A 25,305-nucleotide genomic window follows, 5' to 3' on the forward strand; every position below is an offset into this window, starting at 1 on the left:
GCTCCCTTGGGTACCACTCTTGTACATTTCGCCCGCTGGGCCCCGCCCCTTTCCTCCTCGCCGGGCCCCGCCCCTTCGGCTTGGAACGCGCTTCCCCGGGCTCCGATTGGCTGAAGCCCTGCCGTAGCTCGGGACCGGAGCCGCTGTGTCTCTAGCTCGCGTGCGGCCAGCAGTTTGCAGCAGCGGCAGCAGCAATAATAGCAGCAGCAGCAGAAGCAGCAGCAGCAGTGCGCGCCGGGTTGGTGGGGGGAGGAGGAGGTGGTGGAGGAAGGCAGAAGCCGGCGCTTGCAAAAGTCGGGCAGGGGGAATTGGGTAGTGAAATTTAAAATTTGGAAACAGAGAAGGAAGGGAAAAGGAAAGAAAAAAAAAGGGGGAGAAGCGGCGGACCGAGGAGCTGACCCGCTGGAGAGCGATGCAAGCCACTGCGGTCTGGCTGGCCTCTGCAAAGGCGCCCGCAGCCCGCCTGGTGGAGCCGCGGATTGGCTTCCAGAGAACTTAACATTAAAGAGAGACAGAGAGAGAGAGGGGGGCAACATCCACCAATTTAGCTCTTCTTTGCAAGGGATTCTTATATTTATTCTTCCACCTGGCTTCCTGCTCCACCGGAGCTCCAGAGTTGTCCCCCCGCTCCTCCTCCCCCTCCTCCCTCCACAGTTTGCAAAAGGACGATGAGGTTTGCAACCAAACTTTCCTCGCCTGCGCTTTGTTCCCGTTGGCGACTAGCGGCCCGGAGGATGCCGAATGCGAAATAATCATGGGGAGAGAGAAGAGGAGAAAGGAGAGTCTCCCCGGCGAAGGATTGCAACAGCGGCGCCTTTGATTCTTTCTCCCTCCCCCCCGCCCTGCTTCGTGCCTCCCGCCCAGCGCAGAGCCGTCAGCGGTGGTTCCTTCTTCCTTTCTACCCCACCCCCGTTTAAACCACGGAATACCATCCAGCAGTTCCTCGTTTTGCACACCGAGGTGAGGAGGTGGGTACTGTGATCCAGGGTGCCCTCCCCCCCCTTGCCTGTGTTTCCTCTCTCCCCCCCTCCTTTAGTTTAGCCTGTAATTTGGGGATGACATTGCCTCCGCTTTCTCATCTAGTGCACGGAGGTGCTTCGGCGGCAGTTCTCTAAGAAGACGCTCTCTCTGCCTTCTGATTTTGCCGAGCTGACTCCTTCCCCCCCCCCCCCCGCGCCTCCCAGGCCACCCCATCCGCCCGATCTTCCTTTCCCACCCAGGGCCAGTTTCGCTCGTGTGACATGACCGGACAAGGATTTTTGCCTCTGCTAGTGGCCCCTTCCTTACGGCCCCTCCTCCGCATGCCCTAGCCTTACTTTCCGCCTAGCCTCCCTCTCTACATCCCGATTTCAGCCGCTCTTTATTACTGTCATTTTTCTAAAATAATAATCTGCGGATATCTGAACACCTTCGCCAAGCGGAGGCTTCCCCAGAGAGTCCGCGTTTTGCATAAAGGTCTGTACAAATTTGGGGGGGAAGGGAGTGGAAGTGAAGGAAAGGGGGGCAAGAAGAGAAAGAGATTTGCGCATGCCAGGTGCAAGTAAATTGAGGCGCCTCTCCAATATACAGACTGCACTTAGGATGTGTGTGTGTCTGTGATTCCCCCCCCCCAAAAAAAAATTGAATCTAGCTGTGCTGTAACTTAGAACTCTCCTTGACCTGGCTGAGTGGAAGATAAGGGTTCAGTGTTTCTCTGCCCTCTTTAGGTGGTGTTGCTTATTCTAGGGACTGAGGCTGAAAGATTTGTGGCAGGGAAGCAGAAAGCAATTAGCTCTTAAAGTAACCACATTCAAAGTCTCCCCTTCCTTCTCCTGATTAACCCCCAGCCACCCACCCTGTCCAGCTCCCCTGCCTCTCCTTCTGATTCGCTCCTTTCTTTCTATCTATCGCTGAAACAAACCCCAAACTAGTAAGCCCAAATCCCTCCCTCTCTTCTCCAGCCGCAAAATCAACAGGCAACAAGAGGGAAGGGGAGGAGGAGGCAGTGGGTGCACTGAGCCGTGAGCTATGGATATTCTGTGCCCACTGCTCCGTTTGCTGCTCCTTCTCTTGTGGACTCGGGCTGGAGCCCTGATCAACCTGAAGTACTCAGTGGAGGAGGAGCAGAGAGCCGGCACCGTCATCGCCAACATCGCCAAAGATGCCCGAGACGCAGGCTTTGTGCTGGATCCCCGGCAGCCCACCGCTTTCCGCGTGGTCTCCAACTCTGCACCACACCTGGTGGACATCAACCCTGGCTCGGGGTTACTGGTCACCAAACAAAAGATTGACCGGGACCTACTTTGCAGGCAGAGTCTAAAGTGCGTGATCTCATTGGAGGTCATGTCCAGCTCCATGGAGATCTGTGTGATCAAGCTGGAGATCAAAGACCTAAACGACAACGCGCCCAGCTTCCCCACAGACCAAATCGCACTGGAGATCTCTGAGGCTGCCAGCCCGGGGACCAGGGTACCATTGGAGAGTGCCTACGATCCGGACTCGGGCAGCTTTGGGGTGCAGAGCTATGAGATCACGCCCAATGACCTCTTCGGCTTGGAGACCAAGGTGCGTGGAGATGGTTCCCGCTTTGCTGAGCTGGTTGTCGAGAAGAGCCTGGATCGTGAGACTCAGTCTCATTACAGTTACATGATCACAGCTTTGGATGGGGGTGACCCACCCAACTTTGGCACTGTGGAGTTGAACATCAGGGTCCTTGACTCAAATGACAACAACCCTCTCTTTGAAGAGCCCGCCTACACAGTGAGCGTGCCAGAGAACGCTCCCCCTGGCACGCCTGTCATCCGCCTCAATGCCACAGACCCTGATGAGGGCACCAATGGGCAAGTGTTGTATTCCATTCACAGCTTTGTGTCTGAAAAGGCCAGGGACCTCTTTCAAATCAACCCCCAGACGGGCCTGATCACGGTCAGTGGTGCAATTGACTATGAGGAAGGCCATGCCTACGAACTGGATGTGCAGGCCAAAGATCTTGGCCCCAGTTCCATCCCTGCGCATTGCAAGGTGACTGTCACTGTGCAGGATGCTAACGACAACCCCCCTCTCATTAACTTGCTCTCTGTCAACAGCGAGTTGGTTGAGGTCAGTGAGAATGCGCCTCCAGGCTACGTTATTGCCTTGGTGAGAGTATCTGACCGGGACTCTGGTGCCAATGGCCGGGTGCAGTGTAAACTGTTGGGCAGTGTGCCCTTCCGCCTGCAAGAGTACGAGAGCTTTTCCACTATCTTGGTGGATGGGCGTTTGGACAGGGAGCAGAGGGACCAGTACAACCTTACCATCCAGGCTAAGGACAATGGGATCCCAACTTTGCAGGCCACCAAATCCTTCACTGTCAAGATTACAGATGAGAATGACAACCACCCTCATTTCTCCAAACCTTACTACCAGGTCATTGTGCAGGAGAACAACACCCCTGGGGCCTACCTCCTTTCAGTTTCTGCAAGGGATCCTGATCTAGGCCTTAACGGCAGCGTCTCCTATCAGATTGTGCCATCCCAAGTCAGGGACATGCCTGTCTTCACCTATGTCTCCATCAACCCAAACTCGGGAGACATCTATGCCTTGAGATCCTTCAACCACGAGCAAACCAAGTCTTTTGAGTTCAAGGTCTTGGCCAAAGACGGAGGCAACCCCTCCTTGCAAAGCAATGCCACTATCCGAGTTATTGTCCTGGATGTCAATGACAACACCCCTGTGATAACCGCTCCTACTCTAGTCAATGGGACTGCAGAAGTTTACATCCCCAGGAATGCTGGGGTTGGCTACTTGGTGACGGTGGTCAAGGCAGATGATTATGATGAAGGGGAGAATGGCAGACTTTCCTATGAGATGGCAGAAGGAGATAGAGGATTTTTCGAGATAGACCAGGTCAATGGTGAAATAAGAACCACCAGAGCATTTGGGGAAAATTCAAAGACTGCCTATGAGCTGATTGTGGTCGCCCACGACCATGGGAAAACATCTCTTTCAGCTTCTGCCTTGATTTTGATATATCTTTCTCCATCCTTGGATGCCCAGGAATCCATAGGATCTGTTAACCTGTCCCTGATTTTTATTATCGCCCTGGGTTCCATTGCTGCCATTCTGTTTGTCACCATGATCTTTGTAGCAGTAAAGTGCAAACGGGATAACAAAGAAATCAGGACCTACAATTGCAGGTAAAGTCTGTCTGTTTCTTGGTACCAGCAAAAAAAATAAAATAAAAAATTTAGTGCCTGGCCTTTATAGCGTGCCATTTAAAACAAAATAAAATTTACTGCAAACCAAAGGAAGGCATCAAGTCGCTCCACATAAAATACCCACGGCCAATTCCTGGCCGACTTTTTTTTTTTTTTAATGTGTTCACACACACCCAAATCCCAGTTAGTGAAGTGGATCTAATACGATGGCTTGGCACAAATTATCCTTAATCTAAAACAGGCCAGCTGGGATCAGTCTTAAATCTGTACTTCGCCTATCTTTGGAAAGTGTGTGTGTGTGTGTGTAGAAGTCCCACACACATCCCCCCCGCAAAGTACATAAAATGTTAGTACAAGAAAAAGAGCAAGGGAAGGGTTGCAGCTGCCTTTTGGCATGTAGGTGTGGATATATGCTTCTATGGAGCTCTGTTCAGGCTTGGATGTGACAAATTGCTGGGGTGTTTTGTCAGGGTTTTTTTTTTTTGAGAATCACTGGAGTGATTCTCCATGGGGGAAGTTTGGGAGTAGGTGCTGTAGTAATGAATAAACCCATACTCACGGCAGTTGCCACGGGTGGACATTGCTTTTTAAGGGCCTCCTCAGTCCTGTCAATAGCCTGTCCCCGCCAGATGAGGTCACTGTGGGTGCTTTTTAGAGCTGCACTTGTTTTCTCTGGGAGGTAAGGAACAGGGAGCTGGCAGAACAGGAGATGAAAGAAAGCAAGGTTCAGCTAGAAATGTACCACGGAAGCCTTTTTTAAAATTGTCTTTTTGAGAAAGAGAGAGAGGGAAGGCGAGTGCTTCCTTATACTAGGAAATTGTGCTGCAGGTTTTGCAAAGAGAAAACAACAGCTAAGCCATCTGTTCTACTCATCGCCCCAGCAAAAAACCCCCACAACTTTAAGCCCAATTGATTGCTAAGTCAAAAGGTTGTCCATAGCTCTTTCCTGACACTTAAAATAATGCTGTCTTATTTTTGTTACACTTTTGTTCGGTGATCTTTTTAAGTCCGAGATGCGGGGCTCTGCATGAACCCCACCCCCCGCCTGTATTTGAAAGCTTAAGATGTGGATTGAAGTCCCCTGAATATGTAACAGCCAGGCGATTATTGTCTGTCTCTTGCTATTCTCTGTGTTGCACAAGTTAGTAGACAAACGCTAACCGCACATGAATATCAATTGGGCGCCATAAAGGAGCAGCTGCGGCGGCTCATAAATGGTTTAATCCTGTTACGAGCGAAATAGCCGTGACTTCTCCCTTCCTTCAGTCCTAAGTCATTTCTGATGGAAGGGATGGAAATTAATTTTGCCCTCTCTATTGAAACATACAAATGCCTCAGGCAATTTGGAGAATCTGGGAGAATGTGCAGCCTTTTAAAGTTTTATTTATACCGATATAATGATGACTGAGAGCTTGGAGTTTCTCTTTCATTCATTTTTACAATGGGCACCAGGGTTTTGTGTGTGTGCGCACACAGATGCATACATACCTGTGTGTGTACATGTGTGTTAGTGTGTGCACATAGGGAAAATCAGCTGCGAAAATAAAACCATTAGATGTACTCTTCTAGGGAGCTACTTGGCTTTTAAATGAGAGCTAATATGCTGAATTTCTTTTCCATCTTGGTCCATTAAGCAAGGGCAGGCACTGAACATAAGCAGGAAAAAAGAATTTACAGTTGTGTCAACGCCACTAACAGATTTGCACTTCTGTATAACCAGTTGGTTTAGTGTGATGGCTCAGGGATTAATGAAGTGTGTGTTAATTAAATCATTGGTCAATAGGAGGAAACTGCACCATCACCACCCTCCAATAAGACAGCAGAACAAATGCGTGTAGGCAAAATTTTAGATTCTGCATTTTCAAACTTGAAAGATTTAGGAAAACACAGTCAAGGCATTTTTATGTGTCTGGATCTCTTCCCCCACACCTGGGGTTTTCGAAAATGTATAGAGATGTGCACTGGGAGGAACATTTCTTGACCGGAGTGAGGAACAAACCAGCTCTTTATATAGCCACACCAGAAGAGCTTTGAAAGTGAATGGAGAGAAGCATTCTTGGTGCAACGTATATTTTCCGTGGAAAAGAGCGGAGGGAGGGGTGGAAGGAGATGACGAGTGTCAGGAGCTGGGCAGTGTTCTTTAGTCCCACTGGCTCTGTTCTGATGGCTGCACATCAGCCTGCTGTGTCTGATTTTCAGACCTCCAGTGTGTTCAATTTGGATTCCTGTCTCTCTCTTCCACTCCTTTTTTTTTTAAATCAACATCTTCTGACATTCATCTCCTATTACCCTTTCCTTTTCCAGTCCACTGTTCTCTCAGTAATCCATTAACCTTGCCTCTGGGGGAGGGTTCTTTAGTTCAGTGGTAGAATGGAAGCTCTTGCAACATGTAAAAGGCCTGAGGTTTAATCCTTGGTATCCCCAGTCAAGCGATTTCAGGTAGCAGGTGATGGGGAAAAGACTTCTCTTTGCCTGACATATTAAAAAGCTGCTGCCAAGCGGAATAGCTCATCCTGAGCTAGCTGGCCCACTGGTCTGACTTGGAATGCAGAACTATATGTCCCTTTCTTTTGATATCTTTCCACTACTATCAGGAAATTTACATGATAATACCTTGGGAACAGGCAAACTTTCCCTCCTTCCTTCCTTCCTCCCTTCCTTCCATCCATCCTGGGTTGCATTGCTCTTTAAAGTGTCCTATATTTCAGTGAAGCTATATAAACACAAATGTGCCAGGGAAGTTTAATAAAAAGTGCTCTTTCACTCGATGCATGTGATGAGAGGTAAAGATACCTTTTCTGGCTTAGTGTCGTTCGCCACCCTGGTCAAACTCCCCTGCTATCAATTAAGTAAGAATATAAGCAACATCCTTATGTAAGGTGGAAAGATCCTCTCAGGTTACTTCCTCTTGTGGTTTCATCATTACAGTTCCTGGATTTTCAAGCCAGGCAATTCTGAAAGTTAAGTGGACCCCACTTTTGGAAACAAGTATTTTCAGGCCTTGCTTAAAGTTGAACTGATTTCTTTCGGAAGACTGCAGTGCCTGGCATCTTCTCTGCATATCTACATCTGTGTGGCACTGATAACGATACACAGTCCCCAACGGTAATACCAAGCTACGGTTACTTCAATCTAGACTTACTGAGATAACGCTGAATGCGGTCATGTTTTTAATTATTTTTCTGGTCCTTGTTTACTGATAACTCCACTCCTCTGTCTCCCCCACTCTTTACCTTCTTTCCTTGTGTACAAGAGACAAAGCAGACCTACATTCTGTAAACCGATTGAAGGTCAAAAAGATAATTTTCTCCTTCTGAAGCGCAACACCTTTGTCTGCCAAAAAACAAACAAAACAAAAACAGTAGCCAACAGGAATGTTAAGTTTGAAGGGAGCAGGAAAGAGCTGGCATTGGGGGAAAGGTTCTGACTGGCCAGAAGTGATGAGGAGAACCGAAACTGAAAAGAAAAGGCAGTCTACAGATGCATAACATTTTCAAGACGGATGTTGCATCCTGGTCCACAAGTTCACAAAAACGACTTGCCCACAGAAATGCTTACTGGCCCACCAAACTGCTTTAAAAGGTCACCCGACTTTGTGGCCACTGTTTTACTCACCGCAGGTGACCAGACAAGTGGCTGTTCACAAGTTTGCATTTGATAGTTTTACAACACACCTACAGGGGAGGTTGGCCAAAATGTTTGTGTCAGGTTTATTGCTATTGGGAACCGCAAATAGAACTGCTTCTTTCTCTGCTGGTTTTTTTCTCTCCCCCTGCTTTTCACGTTTTATATTAATCCGTTTAAATAACTTTTCAGATCCTTATTACCAATGGAAATGCATTCACTTTTCACTTCATGGATTTTTACATAAATTATTTTCTTCCCTTTTCTGCAGGCTGAACTATATCTCTGGTAACTAGATATCAACAATTCTAAGCAGCAGACAAAGCCAAGGGAACTTTTTGTGTGTGTGTCCTTATTCCTCACTTGTTGTCTTTATGTGTCTGACCAACAAACTTTATGCCTGTGAAAAAATAAAGACCCTCCGTTATCACAAGAGCCAAGTCGATGACCCTGCAGGTGGATGGGCAACCAGTCCTTTGGGATTCTCTGTTGACTAGTATACAGTCTTTTTTTGAGGATGAAGTAAGATACTCACTTTGCTTTCTTGTGTCCTGCAGAATTGCAGAGTACTCCTATGGGCACCAAAAGAAATCGAACAAGAAGAAAAAAATCAGCAAGAATGACATCCGCCTGGTGCCACGGGATGTAGAGGAGACCGATAAAATGAACGTTGTGAGTTGCTCCTCCCTCACGTCATCTCTCAACTACTTTGACTACCACCAGCAGACCTTGCCTCTGGGTTGCCGCCGATCTGAAAGCACTTTCCTCAACGTAGAAAACCAAAACAACAGGAACACGGGGTCCAACCATATCTACCACCACACCTTCACCGGCCAGAGCCCTCAGCAGCCAGATCTCATCATCAATGGGATGCCACTTCCGGAGGTGAGTGTGGAGGGGGCGGGACTTGAGAAATGTTGAGCTTTCCCTCATAAGGGGTGGTGGGCATTGCCTTCATGGTCTGCTTGTGAATGCCCAGCATTATGTGTCTTGACTTTGGTTGGAAGTTGAATGCTGGGTTAGCTGGACCTAGGTTTAGATGGCTTTAAGAAATGTTTTGACATATTCACGGAGGACGAGGAAGTCTGCCAATGGTGGCTAGTGGTCCTGATGGCAATACAGGACTTCCATATTCATGGTCCTCATAGATCACTTGAGTAATAGCTCTTGGGGATGGATAACAAGGGAGTGCTGTTGGCTCCATGCCATGATTGTGGGCTTCCCAGGCCATCTGAAGACTCAGAAGTCCTTGATCTGAGGCAGAAAGTAGTCCTTAGGTTCTCACTCTATGACATACTTTAGGACTACAGTGATACCTTGGTTTACAACCGTAATCTGTTCCGGAGGTCCGTTTGTGAACCAAAACAGGTTGTAACACAAGGCACGCTTTTGCCAAATGGGGCCTCCAAATTTTTTTTGTTCGTAATAAAAAAAAAAGGGTTGTAATTTAAAAAAAGGTTGTAGACCGGGACACACACTTCCAGGTTTGATGTGTTTGTAATCCAAAACATATGCAAACCAAGACGTATGCAAACCAAGGTACCACTGTACTTGTCTTAAGTGGAGCTGTTGGCGTTGGTTCCTTCCATTAAACCAGGTTTGGAGAACCAATGGCCACCCAGATACTGTTGGACACCAGCTCCCATCAGTCCCAGGAATAATCTGGACTGATGGGAGTTGTAGTCCAGCAGCAGCCACGGTTCCACAGGCTTCCCACCCCTACGTTATGTTGACCCAACAATGTGCATGTGTGCATGTAAAAATAATGTCTAAAGAATTAATTTCGGCTTTATAGTTTGGGGTTTTTTATGTGACCCATCATCATTGTCTTACTGTGGCTGATCTGGATCTTTTCAGGTGCCACCCTGCAATTTAAACAAGAGCATTTACCACAGGTTGTGAATGCAGATTAAGCTTTCTTAATTTAAGTAGCGATTGAATGTTGATATTGCATATTGATATTGTATAGTTGGTGGCCAGATGACACCACGTAAGACACAGATAGGCATGGATTTTCTTTGGGCTTCTCTTCCTTTCTTCTGTCTTCATGAAACATGGCTGTCCCTGCTAGTGACATCATCATCATCATCCTGTCCTCATCCTCTGACTCTGTTTATGAACAGGATGTTAATTCTGACTATGTTAGTTGCAAATGCATGGTAAAGGAGAAGTCTCTCAACTTAAGAAGCATGGGTTTAAAAATAAGTCCATTGCTCCACTGTATTTATTTATTTTAATTTTTATAAATGGAGAGACAAGCTTGGGGTGGGGGGAGAACCCCAAGGTTTGCAGAAGTAAAAAAAACATACAAAACCAAAACACTTAGGGAAAATATCTAAGTGGGGGACACCCTCCCTTCAAACAGCCCGGCGATGGGTGATCGCTTCTATTTTGTACATGTTAAGCTATCTCTGTTTTCTTTCACTAATTCAGGCTACTGAAGTTCAAGTTTATTGAGATTTGATCAGAAATTCATCCTGTTAACTGATTAAGGTTGCAATCCTGAGCATACTGGCTTGGGAAAAACCTTGATGAACTAAATGGGATTTAGCTCTGAGCTAAAAGGCACTGTCTGTGCAAGAAACATGGTTACTCAGCTAAACATCCTTTGATTGATTTGAGCCAGGATGGTACAAGTACCTCACATCTTACGCTTATTTAACTTATTTTAACTTAGAGAGCCAGTGTGGTGTAGTGGTTAAGAGCGATAGACTTGTAATCTGGTGAACCAGGTTTGCGGCTCCGCTCCTCCACATGCAGCTGCTGGGTGACCTTCTTTGAAGTCTCTCAGCCCCACTCATTTCACAGACTCGTAATCTGGTGAACCGGGTTCGTGTCTCCGCTCCTCCACATGCAGCTGCTGGGTGACCTTGGGCCAGTCACACTTCTCTGAAGTCTATCAGCCCCACTCACCTCACAGAGTGTGTGTTGTGGGGGAGGAAGGGAAAGGAGAATGTTAGCTGCTTTGAGACTCCTTCAGCTGGTGATAAAGCGGGATATCAAATCCAAACTCTTCTTCTTCTTCTCTTATGCAATTGCAGCTTTGCTCAAGGTCCACCACTGATGGGAAACTGCCAGAGTTCTCAGAAGGCAGTGGGAGCGCCTCCTTCCCAAAGCTGAGCAAGCACTCAGCGGGTTTTGAGGAGGCAGCACCAGGCTTTGGGAAGGTGGTGAGAGGACTCTGGGACCAGAGCCTTCAAGCTGCCTTCTCAAGGCAAAACAAGCCTTTGTAAAGTTGGCACTGGGTTTTGGGAAGGGAGCAGAAGGGCGCATGGGCACTGCCAGAGTAAGGCATGCCATTTTAGGGGAAAAACTCAACTTTTGCAAATTTATTTAGTGAAGGGTCTTAAAAATAAGTTTTGGGGGTGTGATGAATTCAAATCTGCCATTGTTTTTGTGATTAGAAAGCATTAGACTTGATCAGTCAACGTTTGATGGAGGAACACACAAACTGCTTTCAGAAAATCAAAGAATTTTAATTTTACCTTCTGAAAATGTCAGATAATGTGAAATAATAATAATAATAATAATAATAATAATAATAATAATAATAATATGTATCATAACCACGAGTACTTGGCAATCATTTTTAATGATTTCTGTGCAATCTTACAAACGTGTTACTTACCAGGCAGAACAAATTTGTATTAATTTAACCAAAATATCTTGAATTCCCAAGTCATTTTCAGCATCTCTCATCTTTGGAATTTGAAAGCTAAAAACTCAACATGCCCTACTGCTAGAGCTCTCACTGCCTTGCCAAATGTAGGCAAGCAGATTTTGGGAAGGTTAAACCAGACTTTGGGGAGGGCTCTGGGACATTACACCTTCTTCCCTAGCAAGCACCCTGAGCTCTCACTCTCTCCAGGCTTTGGGAAGGCAGCGGGAGGTCTCATGGCAGAGGCAGTTTTGGGGTGACACACTTTGGGTTTGCCTGCACTTGGTGCCACACTGCAGGGGGTGCCTCAACAACGCAGTAGAACAGAGCATGAGAAGCGTTGCACAGGGCACTGCTGAAATTTGAGAGCTTGAAGTCCACGACTGCTGTTGGACACTGAAAGAGCCCTGGTGCCGCCCCCCCCCAAAGCCACGCTAGTGCTCAGTAGGGTTTGGGAAGGCGGATCTGGCTTTGCGAAGGATGCTGTGCTCCCCGGACTTTGATTGTGGGAGGGCTCAGGGACACGGCCAGAGCCCTCGTCCTACCATTTCAAAGCCAGGCAAATATTTAGTGGGCTTTGGAGGGTGGCAGAAAGGCATTTGGTGCTGGCAGAGTTCTCACACTCATGGGGCTTTGCATTTTCTGGGCTTGGGGAAGCAATGCCTTCCGAAAGCCAGGCAAGCGCTCTGCAGAGTTTGGGGAGGTGGTACCAAATTGGGTGGTCCAGAGACTCTTGGACAATGCCAGAACCCTTTCGCCACAGCCAAGCACTTACTGGACTATGGGAAGTCAAGCACTCCTGGGCTTGCCAGAACTCCTGCACTTATCAGCTGCAAGCACTCACTGGGTTTTGGGAAGTCAGCAGGAGGGCTCTGGCATGAGCTCCCATGCTGCCATTTCAAAGCCAGGCAACTAGAGCTTTCGGACCTCCTTTCCAAAATGGGGCAAGCACTCAGCGGGCATTGGGAAAGCTGGCAGAAAGGCTCTTGGATGCGGGCAAAGTTCTCACACTCATGAGGCTTTGTACTCATTGGACTTTGGGAAGTTCTGCCTTCCCAAAGCCAAGCAAGCGCTCCGCAGGGTTTGGGAAGATGGTGGGAGGGTTTTGGGACTCTGCTAGAGCTCTTAGACCAGAACTCTTGTGCTGCCTTCCAAAAGCCAGGCAAGCTCTCAGTAGTTTTTGATAAGGTGGCACTGGGCTTTAAAAAGGCAGCAAGCTCTGGGAAGCTGGCAGAGCCCTCATACCACCATTTCAAAGCTAGGTAAGTGCTCAGCAGGCTTTGGGAAGGTGGCAAGAGGGCTATGGGATGCCCTCACACCTCCTTTCCAAAGTTGAGTAAGCAGCCTTCTTATGTGTGGCCCAGTTCCGGTGGTAGCTGGTTCTACACATTTTTGTGTATATATGTGGACCCACAGAACCAAACTCACAGGTAAAATGTGAATCACCTGTATAGTGGTTGGACTACTCAGGAGTCCTGGGTTTGAGTCCTTTCTTAGCCTTGGATGACCCCAGGCCAATCACGCTCTTTCAGGCTGGCCTATCTCACACAGGGGCATAGCAAGCTGCCTTCTACTGAGGACATTGCTTGATCTAGCTCGGTATTGTCCACACTGACTGGCAGCCGTAGCTTTCCAGGATTTCTTGCAGGTGTCTCTCCCAGCCTTACCTGGAGACTGAATTGAGGACCTTCTGTATGCAAAGCAGATGTTCTGCCACTGTGCCATGGTGCTACCCACATAGCGTGTCTGGGGAAACCCAGCTAGGTGGGTGGGGTAGAAATAAATTATTATTATTATTATTATTATTATTATTATTATTATTATTATTAAAAAGGATGTGACTACATGTGCAGTGTCTCAAACACCTTGGGAGGAGTTGGGATGCAAATTTCAATACTTAAAGCTGCTATAAATAAGGTATTATAAAATCCAAATGAAATTCAAGAGCCTCGTGGTTTGATTACAGGGTTACTTAGGTGAGCATCAGCACTACTTGACGGAACGGGCAGAGCTTTTTCAAATCACAAAGTCGGAAGGGGCATCGTGAAGGTCATCAACCTAGTCCCTTGCTCGATGTAAACTTGCGGACAGCTTCCAGTTGAAGCTGAATAACGGAAGATTCTGAAATGAGAAAAGAAACTTCTTTTCACATCGCATAGTTAAGCAGTGGAATTTGCCCCCACAAAGGGCAGTGACAACCACCAACTTGGGTGGCTTTCAAAGAGGGCTAGATAAATTTGTGGAGGATAAAGCTACCGGTGGCTACTGATCCTGATAGCTGTGTTCTGCCTCCACTTTCAGAGGTGAGTAGTGCTTCTGAATGCTACCTGTTGGAAACTACAGGAGAGGATAGTACTCTTGGTCTCACATCCTGCCCATGGCCTTCCCCAAGGGCTGGCCAAAGTGTTAACAGGATGCTGGACTAGATGAGCTTCTTATGTTCCTAGGACCTGCAATGCAGGCTGCAGCTCAAATCATCCCTGGCAAATGGCTGCCTGGCCATTTGAATGCTCTTTCAGCATAGGAGAACCTATCACTTCCTGAGGCAGCTCTTTGCATTAGGAAATTTCTTCTCCCGATGAGCTGAAGCCACCCAGAGTAGCTGGGGAAACCCAGCCAGATGGGTGGGGTATAAATAATAAAATTATTATGAAGCCTGTTTCTCTGCAATCTCCAGCTCTTGGTTCTTGTTGTGCCCTGTTAAGCAGCCGAGGGAGCTTTACCTTTATATAATGACTTGCTTCCAGATGGAAGGACCATTGCTCTAGTGAGTGGATCACACAGATTTGTACGTAGCAGGCTCCATGTTCAACCTGTGCCACCTCCACTTAAAATGACCAGACAGGAGAGAATCGGGGAGATGCTCTTTTGCTTGAGGGTCCTGGAGAGCTGCTGTCAGTCAGAGTAGAAAACTCTGGGCTAGGTGGAGAAATAGTCCTCTCTTGGATCAGGCAGCTCCCTACGTTCCACCATGATGATTACGTCATTGGTGTCTGGTGTCCATTTGTACTGGTGGGGAGGAAGGCAGGGAACCCGAGCAGTCAATGACAAGCAGATCCAGCTAATTGTAGTTGTGACCCCCATCTTCTTCCCTGCTGGATCTTACACTGAGACTAAGGGGGGGGGGGGGAGCTGACAGGTTGTGCTGCCACACCCTTGACTGGTTGTAGGTAAGGAGGCAGGCAAATGAGGGCTAGCTGGACTGAGGTTGGTGGAATAATGGACCAGTCACCTTTGGTGTATCAGGTGTCTCTAACACATCACATAAAAAAGGAAGAAAAGTATGAAAGCCATTGCGGATTTCAGTGAAATGAAGCCAATTTCCCCGAGGGTGATTTTCCTACATCTGTCCTTTTTATATTTGAACGATGAAATGTCTTATTATTATTTTCCTTGCTTCCCCCCTTCTTGGGAGGGGAGAAAACACCCACATGCTGTGAAACAGTGAAGCATTTATCATGAGATAAGCCATTTTCTTCGCTGCTAGGAGAACGAAATGCACATGGATTTGTGCTCACAACCCTTCTGTTGGGCATCCTTGACTAACGCTGGTTTGTTGCTCTTTGAATTATTATTTGGTATTAAGTAAAACAATCAAAGGTTTTGTCATGTTTCCTGCTTTAAACAGAATAACAAAGCTGAGAAGCTGTTGAAATATTTATGACCTGCTCCGCTCCGCTCTTTGTTTTTTGTCTTTTTTGGTAAATGCAGGTGACTATGGATTTACTTCTTTGTAAGCAGGTACACTGATGATGACTTTAGTTTTGGGGGGGGGTGATGAGCCCAATTGAGAGATTTATCACAGGCAATGTCTGCCCGATTTCTAGTGGGAAGAAGTTCCATAGAGTTGGTCCCACTACACTGATGACACAACTCTTGGTCCTTGCATAATTCCTCTGTAAAGGCAGATACAGTAGTTCTTTCACCCCTTCACTCTGGCACCAACAGCAGCAAAATCACTCCCCTTTATGCCCTTTAACTGCTGCCTCCTCTACATAGATGCCTAAGGACAGGTCTGATAAAGCTTCTGCTGTTGTCCAAGGAGCCCCTTGCCTGTGTTTTGTCTCACATGAGGTTGAGTCAGATGATGGAGCAAATGCTGTTGGCCAAGGGCTGCCCATGTGGTGACTTCAAGATATTGTTGGGACCACAATTTCCACTAGTCAGGGATGATGGAAGCTGTAGTACTTTTGAAGGTCAACATGTCTGCTTTTTCTGCTGTTGGCCCGTCAGCCCTTAAACAGTCATGGTTTCCCCCAAGGAATTCTGAGAGCTGGAGTTTGATAAGGATGCTGAGAGTTGCCAGGAGACCTCTGTTCCCCTCTCAGAGCTATAATTCCCAAAGTAGTTTAATAATAAATCCCCCTTCCTAGGGAACACTGTGCATGAGGGTCATAGAGGTCTCATAATTCTCAGCACCCTTAACAAATCTCAGGATTCTTTGTGAGATGCCATGCCTATTTAATGTAGTATCAAAGTGCTTTATGGTGTGAATGTGGCCATAAATCCTTTAATTCAGGCATGGGGCATATTAGGCAGGCTTTGCAGTTTCAAACATTTTTAGCTTTGTTTAGTAAATAAAATAGATGTGCTAAATTAGAGCACTCCCTAAGGCATCAGAAAAATTTTCCAATGCAAATTAACCTATGCAAACCTAACTTGCATAGGCTGTTTCCCCCCCAATTGTTCAGCCTCCTGGCACCAGGTATATCAGACCAGTGACTCAGGCTCTGAACATCTGATATATCAGAGGCAGATGGATTGCATGCAGGTGCAGGCCGAAGTCAGGCCAGGTGTCAGGCAGTCTGTCTCAGCACAGAAAGAAAGCCAAGCTCTCCCAGCAGCTGCAAGTTGCTAGGTTGCTGGTCTTGCAGTCCATTGGGATTAACAGATTAGCCCTTGGACATCACCTTACTTTCCTGCATTGCAGAGTGTTAGACTAGATGATCCTCAAGGTCCCTTCCAACTCTACAGTTCTAGGATTTTCCAGGTTAGGGCAGGGGGTGTCATGGGATGCTGTAGCACTCACTCTGCTAGGATGGCCTGGATTTGTTCCCTCTGCTGACTGGTTGACCCAGTGGCACTATGGGGGGTTGCCCTGGTGGTAACCAGCATTATTTTTGTGGGGGTTTAAAGAAAAGGAAAGAGAGAATGTGTGCATTTATGAGAACCAGCTGCCAAAGAAGACAAAGTTCTTTTGTCTTAATATTTTGCATGGAACAGGAGCAGCAAATACAGTGCCCTCCATATGTTGTTGGACTGCGGCTGCCATCATTCCCAACCATTGGTCATTCTGGTCGGGACTGATGGGAGTCTGACACCTTCTCTATGCAGCTTTTTGCAAATGCAAGGGACACACTTCTTTGGCCTTGCTATTGATGGCTGAGATGCATGTTTTGAAGACCCACCCTATGGCTGTGACTGATTTAGTTGTTTTTTAATACTGCATTTTGAATTGTTTGTTTCCTGCCTGGGACCTGCTGGTGAAGGGTGCGTACCATCACCACCATCACCACCATATAAAAAGTTGCCCTGATATGATTTGAAGAGCACTACTACAACACAACGGAGGGACGCGGGTGGCGCTGTGGTTAAATCCTCAGTGCCTAGGACTTGCCAATCGCATGGTCGGCGGTTCGAATCCCCGTGGCGGGGTGAGCTCCCATCGTTCGGTCCCAGCTCCTGCCCACCTAGCAGTTCGAAAGCACCTTTAAGTGCAAGTAGATAAATAGGTACCGCTTTATAGCGGGAAGGTAAACGCCGTTTCCGTGTGCTGCCCTGGTGCCGGTTCGCCAGAGCAGCTTCATCACGCTGGCCACGTGACCCGGAAGTGTCTCCGGATGGCGCCGGCTCCTGGCCTCTTGAGTGAGATGAGCGCACAACCCTAGAGTCTGTCAAGACTGGCCCGTACGGGCAGGGGTACCTTTACCTTTACCTTTACTACAACACAACACACATATCTTTCTCTGGGTCTGCACTGCAGTGTGGACATTCACAAACCATGCTTTGTGGTTAGATCTATTTCTAGAAGAGCCAAAGTAGAACGTTGTTTTCCAGCATCCGTCAGGGCAAATGGGGCACTGCCCCGCCAACCCCAGCCTGCCCTCAGCCACCCCACTCCCAGCTGCTTGCCTTCTTCCTCACATACAACCCTAGGGGTGGCATTGCCTGCCAGCTTCCCACAGTTGCCTTTGTAGAACTCAGGCAGAAAATGGGAACAAACTTAGAATGAGTTGGCTGTGCCTGTCATCGGCTCTGGCTCCACCTACTGTTGGCCTCCTGCCCTGCCTGTCCCAATGGGCACCATCCTCTGCTGCTGTTTTCTGTTCCCTGGGAGGCTTAGGAGAAACAGCGCTGATACCTTGAGAGGAATGCTGTTTTCCATCCCTCCGCTCCAACAGAGCTTTTATGCTTTCGCTGGTTGCATATGTGACCACAGGTTTGTTTGCATATGGATTGGAGATGGAGATTAAAGCATCCAGATAAACACCGGGATAAATCAACAAGGTTTTACCTTGCTATAAAAAAACAAAACCCAACAGCTATGAATTTCCCGTAAACCCTTCACTTCCCTCCTTTGCCTCTCTTTCTGTGGCTAGGTGTGCACAGTCCCTCAGGTAAGATGGCAGTAGACCTCAACTGCAGGCTGTGACAGGCTCTAAGAAAGCTCCCACCTGTCCCACATAGGTGTTATGTTCCAGAATGATCAGGAAGGTTTGGAACCCAGGTTGGTGGGAAGGGATGTAACTAGGTGGTAGGGCATCTGGTTAATATGCAGAAAGTCCTGGGTTCAATCCCTGGCATTCCAGGGAAGGGCTGGAAATGCCCCATCTGAAATCCCAGAGAGCTGCTGCCAGCCTGTGTAGACAGCACTGAGCTTGATGGACCTAGTGGTCAGACGTGGTTCGATGTAACTTTCTGTGTTCTTAGCAGGGAGGATCTGTAACCATGGGGTCTAAGAAGCCTGGTGATAGAGCATCTGCTCTGCATGCAGAAAGTCTCAGATTCTATCCCTGGCATGTCCAGGTTGGGCTGAAAGGGTCCCCTGTCTGGAAATCCTAGACAGTCATAATCAGCCAGTGTGGACTGTAGTGAGCTGGATGAACCAGCAGCCAGAGTCAGTGTGAGGCATTTTCTATGTCCCTAAGCTGTTTGTGCACCTACTTCAGAGGGAGAGGGGAAAATGTGTCCCTTTCTGCTTGGTTCTTTCCTCACCTCTCCCCCTAAGAACTACCTTCTCCTCCCTGACAATCATTCCCTGTTGCCATTACTTTCCCCACTATTTCCTCTGGCTTATGAATTTTTCCCTAGCTCTGCATCTTTGTTTTGGGAACTGCGGCATATAAATAAGAGCACAATAAGAGCCCTGATGGATCACGCCAGGAGCCCATTTACTCCAGTGTTCTGCTCTCGCAGTAGCCAACCAGATGCCTGTAGGAAGCCCATAAGCAGGACTTGAATGCAAGAGCATTACTCTCCCTTCTTGTTGTTTCAAGCAATGGGTGGTGGAGGTAGCTGGGCATGCAACTGTTAAAAACGCAGGAGGTGGTGATGGTAGTGGCATCGGCGTCAAGTGTAATACTCCTGGGCAGAAACGGTAGGGTAGAATGTCCTCTTTTTTCAAAAAGCAATGTCCTCTATCCTTCATTACTTAATGCAATTTGTGATAATTGCTGTTTTTCTGCTTGGTGGGTCTGCAAAACAAAGAGGAACAGCGGTAGCTTAATCCCCACTGAGGTGGTCTCTCAGTTGAAGTTAATGTGGGAGTAGACTGGTATTAAAAGGCAGGTGTGAACATGCTCATCTGAGCGTTAAAGTAAGCAGCGTTAAAGTAAGCACTGTTGCGCGGTTATAGAGCTAGCATAGCAGAGTGGCATAGGAACCAACTCCACTTACTTGGGAGTAAGCTTCAATATAATGTTCTCCCGAGTGAGCATGCCTAGGACTGCACTGTAAGAGAATTATCTGCAGTGCGTACTTTCTGCCTGCTTTCTACTGGTTTAAGTGTCATGGTTTTCCAGTGCTGGACCGGATCATAGTTTGATGAGCAGTTCTGAGAATTCTGTTAAGGATCCCTGGGCTCTTCAGAAAAGCCCCAGTTCCGAGTGCTCCCAGGACAGTGGAGATGATGATCAAACCAGTTTAAGGCTGTTGTCCTGACCCTCCTTGCATGACAGCAAGCCCCATTGAATTCAATAGGACTTACTTCTGGGTAGATATGGTTAGGCTCACCAACAGAGTAAGTTGAGAGGCTTTGGTTGAAATCTCACCTGAACTGGGTTGAAATCATTAGGGGGTTTTATGCCAGCCGGTATGTCACCTGGCACCCATGGGCAACTGCCAGGGCCCACTGGAGTTGTCACTCTATGTGCCTTTCTATAGGCTTATCTGACTGCTGTGGTGGGAAGTAGCTTACCTTTGTGATTCTCCTACAATACCTTGAAAATAATACTCATTTTAATATGGCTCTGTAGCTTCTGGGGATGCCCATGACTGGGGTGGGGAGTGGGGAGTAGTTGACGAGGAGACCGAGCGGGCAGAGATGTGATGGGAGATAGGAATGAGTCCACCACTGGGCACTTTGCTGGAGGCCCCCTCAAACTCATTCCCCAGCAACATGGGAAGATATCACCACCCACACCTGTACAGGAGTTTTTGAAGAACAGCCGAGATGAAAGGAGGCACTGAGTTGAGATTTCTGCCCCTTTCCCTACTCTGACTACATTTTCCATAGCTTTCTCTGTTTCGATTATTTTGTGCCAAGTTCCACCCTAGAAAGCTCCAAACTCGCACAGTCTTGGCCTTTTCAAGGTTACCTACTCTGAGTTGGTGCCAAGGCAACTTCTGCATCATTGCACAAATGCCCAGAGCCAATAGTGAGTGCAACAGCCTGTAGCTGCTGGGAGTGAGGGAGTGTCTAAAATGCAATTAACAGAGCACAGCAGATGTAATATAGCACCGTTCCAGAGAATTAAAGCTCCGTTTCGCTGCCGGTGTTGATATGAAAACCATAATGTGGTTTTTCCAACTACACATGAATGGCATTGACCTGTGAATAATATCGGTTGCTGTTATATTAGTTGTTGTGTCAGTCCTGGATTCAGATTATATATACTTCACAACTGTATTGGGCAAAAAACACAGCAAGCTTTTGAGTTGCACAGAATCCTTCAGGTGGGATTAAGAAGAGGAAAACCAATCGTGTATAAATAGAACAGGAGAAGCTTATGCGTGTGTTCTAACTGCAGAACTTCAAGGCACTACCACCAATACTGAGTGGTTTTGCGATGTGTAAATCTAATGGATTCAACACCCAATCCAACTATTTTTCCTTGGAAGTGTGTCCCCTCAGTTTTAACAGGGTTTGGATCATTTAGAGATGACCTGCGCATGCAGCAGGGTCACACAGCACAACTGTATTTGGCCTATATGCCAGACGTCAACATGTTCTTGGGAGCACACGATTAAATGTATTTCTGATTTTCTGTGAAAAATGCTCCCTGCACCTTTGCAAATTATAACGTTGCGAGAAGAGTTCTAAGCCAGCTTTCTCTTATACATACAACTTTTCCACTGGCATAAGGACCTTTTTCTTCTTCTTCTTCCATGGGAGAGCATTTAGAGGTGCGACGTCATCTGCATGCAGCCTGTTGTGGCATAGACCAGGCAGAGTGGGATTGCCCGATTCTCTTGCATGTGTAGATGACATGCTTTGCACATGCTAGCATGTTTAGGACCACAGCCTGAGTTGTTTAAAAACTAGAAGTTGATTCCCAAATTGATTCAAAATCTGTAATTGATTGATAACACTGGGAAGTGGTCACTCTCATTGAGGTTTTAAGCATGTTCAAGTAACTGTTTGCTGTCAAAAGTAACATAAAATGGCATCTCCTGGATTCTAAGACTCAGCTACACAGCTGCAAATAAAACGTTTTAAATGTGTTGTAAAGTGCAGTGTACAAATGTGACACTAGATGGTGACAGGGAGCTATGCCAAATTCAATATATTTTTCAAAACTTTTTTTTTTAAAAAAAGCATATTCACAGCATTTTTTTTTGTATGTGTGTAGATTCCACCCTAGTCTCTAAGAATATTGAAGTCACTGGTTCTGGTCTCTTTTGGTGTAGGATTCTTCCCTTCTCCCCAGGCCACACCTTTGAGTGTGCCCTCCGCTGCTCTGTGCCCTCCTCAAGTGCCCTTGCCTGGCAGGATAGTGTCCTTGAGTAGAATAACACTTTTTGCTTGCCTGGACAGCCAGGGGTGTTTGCTTGTAGGAACTTCAGATTTTTGGGTGGGTGCATGTCACCTACTGCACAAAGGTAAGAATCTCATCTGTTGCTCCACCCACTTTTGCCTCTTGCTCCGCCCACTACAAGGGAATGTGACCCTTGGGTTGGAAAAGATTCCTGGGCCCTGCTCTAGTCTCTGGTTCTGAAAATTTAGGGTGCACTTAGACGTGGAGATTATTGTGTTGCTCTTCCTAGTTATAATGCTAGTGCATCTGACCTGGTTTGCTGCATTGCCTTGACACTGCATTGCATGCTATGCTATGGGGCTGTTGTGCTGTTGTTCATTCACACCAGTGGGCATGGTGTGACACAACAGCAGGCATCAGTGGACATGCCACCACTCTGTATGTTCATGTGCACATCTGTTTCACCCATGAAAAATGTCAGGAAAGAACTTCATGCCAAAATACAGTCCCAGATTTCATCATATAGCATGACACATGAAAATGGCGAGAAAAAGGTGGTGCAGAACTCCTGGGATTTTCCAGGTTAAAGGTAAAGGACCCTTGACCATTAAGTCCAGCCGCGAATGACTCTGGGGTTGCGGCGCTCATCTCGCTTTACTGGTCGAGGGAGCCAGCATTTGTACGCGGACAGTTTTTCCGGGTCATGTAGCCAGCATGACTAAGCCACTTCTGGCGAGCCAGAGCAGCGCACGGAAACGCCGTTTACCTTCCCACTGGAGCGGTACCTATTTATCTAATTGCACTTTGACATACTTTCAAACTGCTAGGCTGGCAGGAGCAGGGACCGAGCAACGGGAGCTCACCCTGTCGTGGGGATTCAAACCACCGACCTTCTGATTAGCAAGCCCTAGGCTCAGTGGTTTAGACCACAGGTTTTCACTGGATCCAGTTAACACAGAAACGAGCACTAAAATTCCATTGGATTCTGCTAGATTCCCGGAAGTGTCTTTTATGTTGTGCGAAAGATCATGCAAAATGCCGAATGCGGGGAAGCATTTGTGAAATGGAATGAAGTACTGCCTCGATGCAGCCTTCGGAGTGGCAAGCATATACAGTACCTGTGTGTCGCACCGATGTTTCCAAATCATAGCCCTTCCTGCCTGGGCCTCGCTTCCCCTCTTCCATGCATCTGATATGGTGGAGAACTGCCTTTCACCTGAATCGCAGCACTTTATCTCATTAATAATAATGATTATTGTTCATTAGCAATTATCTGTTTACAAAGCAGATCATTACGAGGCCCGCCAGGTGGAGATGGTTTTTGTAATTACCACCACTTCCCAGCTAGAATTCAGCTAATAGAACTAGAACAGCTAAGGAAAAGGGGGAGAGGCAGAGAAAGAATGAGTGAGAAAGGGAGAGCAGTTTGGGTTCATCCAGCCAGTCTCCCCACAGTGTATTTTCTAGGACTCTGTCCGTTCTTGTTTTAAACGACTGTAGCAGCCGAGCATTTCAGCTTCCCTGGGGAGGCTGTTGAACAACAGACTTATAGATCTGACTGTCAGGAAGATTTTCCTAATGTTCCCGTTGAACGTGTGACTTTCCCCTTATTGCCATGACGCGAAGGCAAAACATTGTTTGATGTGAGATACGATACAAGGCTAAACATGGTAAGCTTTATATGCCACTTAGCGTTAGATGTTTTGTGTCTGAGTAGCGAGTGGGTGTCTATAAAGAAAAGAAAAGGGGAGAGAGGGAAAAAAAATAAAATAACAGCTATCTGTCTTTATAGCAGGAGAAAGGCTTGGGATTGAATTGAGACCGGGCTGGTCTTTTTAAATCTCTAGGCTCCTTTTTATTTTAACAGTTAAGAATCTTGAAATAAAAAAGTCCCCGAGGATTAGATGTTTGTAAAGATTGCTTCCTGCTCTGCAAAACAGACCTTTCCCACCCTCCCCTTCTTCCTTTGAATAGAGTAGAATTTCAGATGTTAAGAATGTCAGTGCAAGTGTAGATGGGGTATCTGTCATTGGCCCTTACAGGGAAATACCCTCATTTCTCCCTGACTATAACTCCAAATTCTGCGCTGAAGAAAACTGGGATTCTGTGGCCAGAATAAATTATGCAAATGAAACAAATTCGGATTTCTCTCTCTACTTGTTCTTCCTATTTTCTCCAGTTTCTCCCCAGTAGTAATACCTATGCAGCACACTGCAGTTCCTCCTTCTAATGCCAAATAAATCTTATCAAGGCTTCTCTCCGGCTTCTGAGATTATGCCGGACATTTCCTACAGCCTTTCAAAGGGTATGCCTTCTCATTCATACCGGCTAGAGACTTGATTCTGAAAAAAATAATAATCAAAGGGAGCTGGAAGCCCAAGGAAGCAGAATACTGTGCCCAGAGCCACTTACATACACTTGGTTAAAACAAAGCAGTCGGTGCCCACACGCTTGCAGTTTGAAAGTCACAACACAAAAGGAAAAAGGAACTGGGAAGGAAGAGGAAAACAATTTGAAGTGCTGATTATTATACGAGTTTGTATAATCATCAGGTGGAACGTGAACAGTAAGGGGCAGGAAGTGCATGATGGTGCTGGCCTTTCAACACAGCTGATGAAAAAAAAAAGTGTATTGCTTTCCATCTCTTTCATTTAGGCAGTCTCCTAGAATGACTGCACCCGTGTTTCTTCTTGTTTTTTTTTAAAAAAAACTTAGTTATCTGAAAGCTAAATTAGATGAGATGACAGATCACTTGCTGAATTTCTTGATCTTCTTTTCTTCTCTTATTTGAAATGATAAATGCAGCTGTGACGGTGCCCAATTCAGTCTGGGACCATTGCACTGAAGGAGGAAAAATTTCCCCCCTTGCCATTTCCCCAGTCCTAGTAATCCATTTGTAACTGCTATGAGCCTTGAGGGGAGAAACAACACCAGCATCTCTATATAGGGCTGGGAACCGTCCTATCTGAGACCCTGGGCAGCTGCTGCCAGCCAGTGTAGGGAACACTGAGCTCAGTAGTCTGAGTCGGATAAGATAGCTTCCTATGTTCATAACCACAAGGTATGACAGTGGTGTTAATTGGAATAAGGGACTGTCTTCAGACTGTCAAAACCCGAGATTTCAATTCTCAGGAAGATTTCATTAAGTTCCTTTGAATGGAGGCGGGGGGGGGGGGGGGAGAGGAGAGGACCTTTTCCGCCGCGTTGATCCAATTTGTAACACGACCATTGTAAAAGCCTAATAAAAATGAATCAACAAAAATTGATTGCACCTTTAATTAAAATTTAAAGGTGAGTTGTGATAATTAAGAGCAATAAATTAAAGGGTACTGCATTGTTCACATTTGAATTTAGATGAATTCTCTGTTCTCCGCAGACCGCCAGTCAAAGTGTTCAACAGAATAAACAAAGGCATAGTGTTTTTACGTAGCGTGGAGAGAATGGATTGGCTTCTGGTATGGGCTCTGTAAGGCCAAACCGGCAATACGTTAAATGTGTGCCTGCACTGAATGCGTATGTGTGTTTTAAACAGCAGTTGTGTGTGTCTGTGTCTGGGTGGAGAAGCTGATAGAGGTGTGTGAGCAGAATCAGGAACATGGCATTGCTCACTGGGAAGGATTATTTTTCTTCTAATTCTCTGGTTCCAGTGACT

The 25,305-nt window shown here is 46.7% G+C and overlaps 1 protein-coding gene across 2 annotated transcripts in view; it reads left to right on the forward strand.

Moving 5' to 3' along the window:
* The first annotated feature begins 975 nt into the window (after positions 1 to 975).
* The window catches only part of PCDH19 (protocadherin 19), a 133,990-nt gene continuing 109,660 nt past the window's right edge, over positions 976 to 25,305 (forward strand). For both annotated transcript variants that reach the window (XM_083722737.1, XM_083722738.1), the window contains exons 1-2: positions 976 to 4,154; positions 8,357 to 8,684. In XM_083722737.1, the coding sequence (XP_083578863.1) occupies positions 2,008 to 4,154; positions 8,357 to 8,684 (2,475 nt within the window). In that variant the 5' untranslated portion in view covers positions 976 to 2,007. The remainder of the gene's footprint in view (positions 4,155 to 8,356; positions 8,685 to 25,305) is intronic.

The sequence above is a fragment of the Podarcis gaigeae genome (assembly GCF_964106915.1).
Source record: "Podarcis gaigeae genome assembly, chromosome: Z".
NCBI lineage: Eukaryota > Metazoa > Chordata > Lepidosauria > Squamata > Lacertidae > Podarcis > Podarcis gaigeae.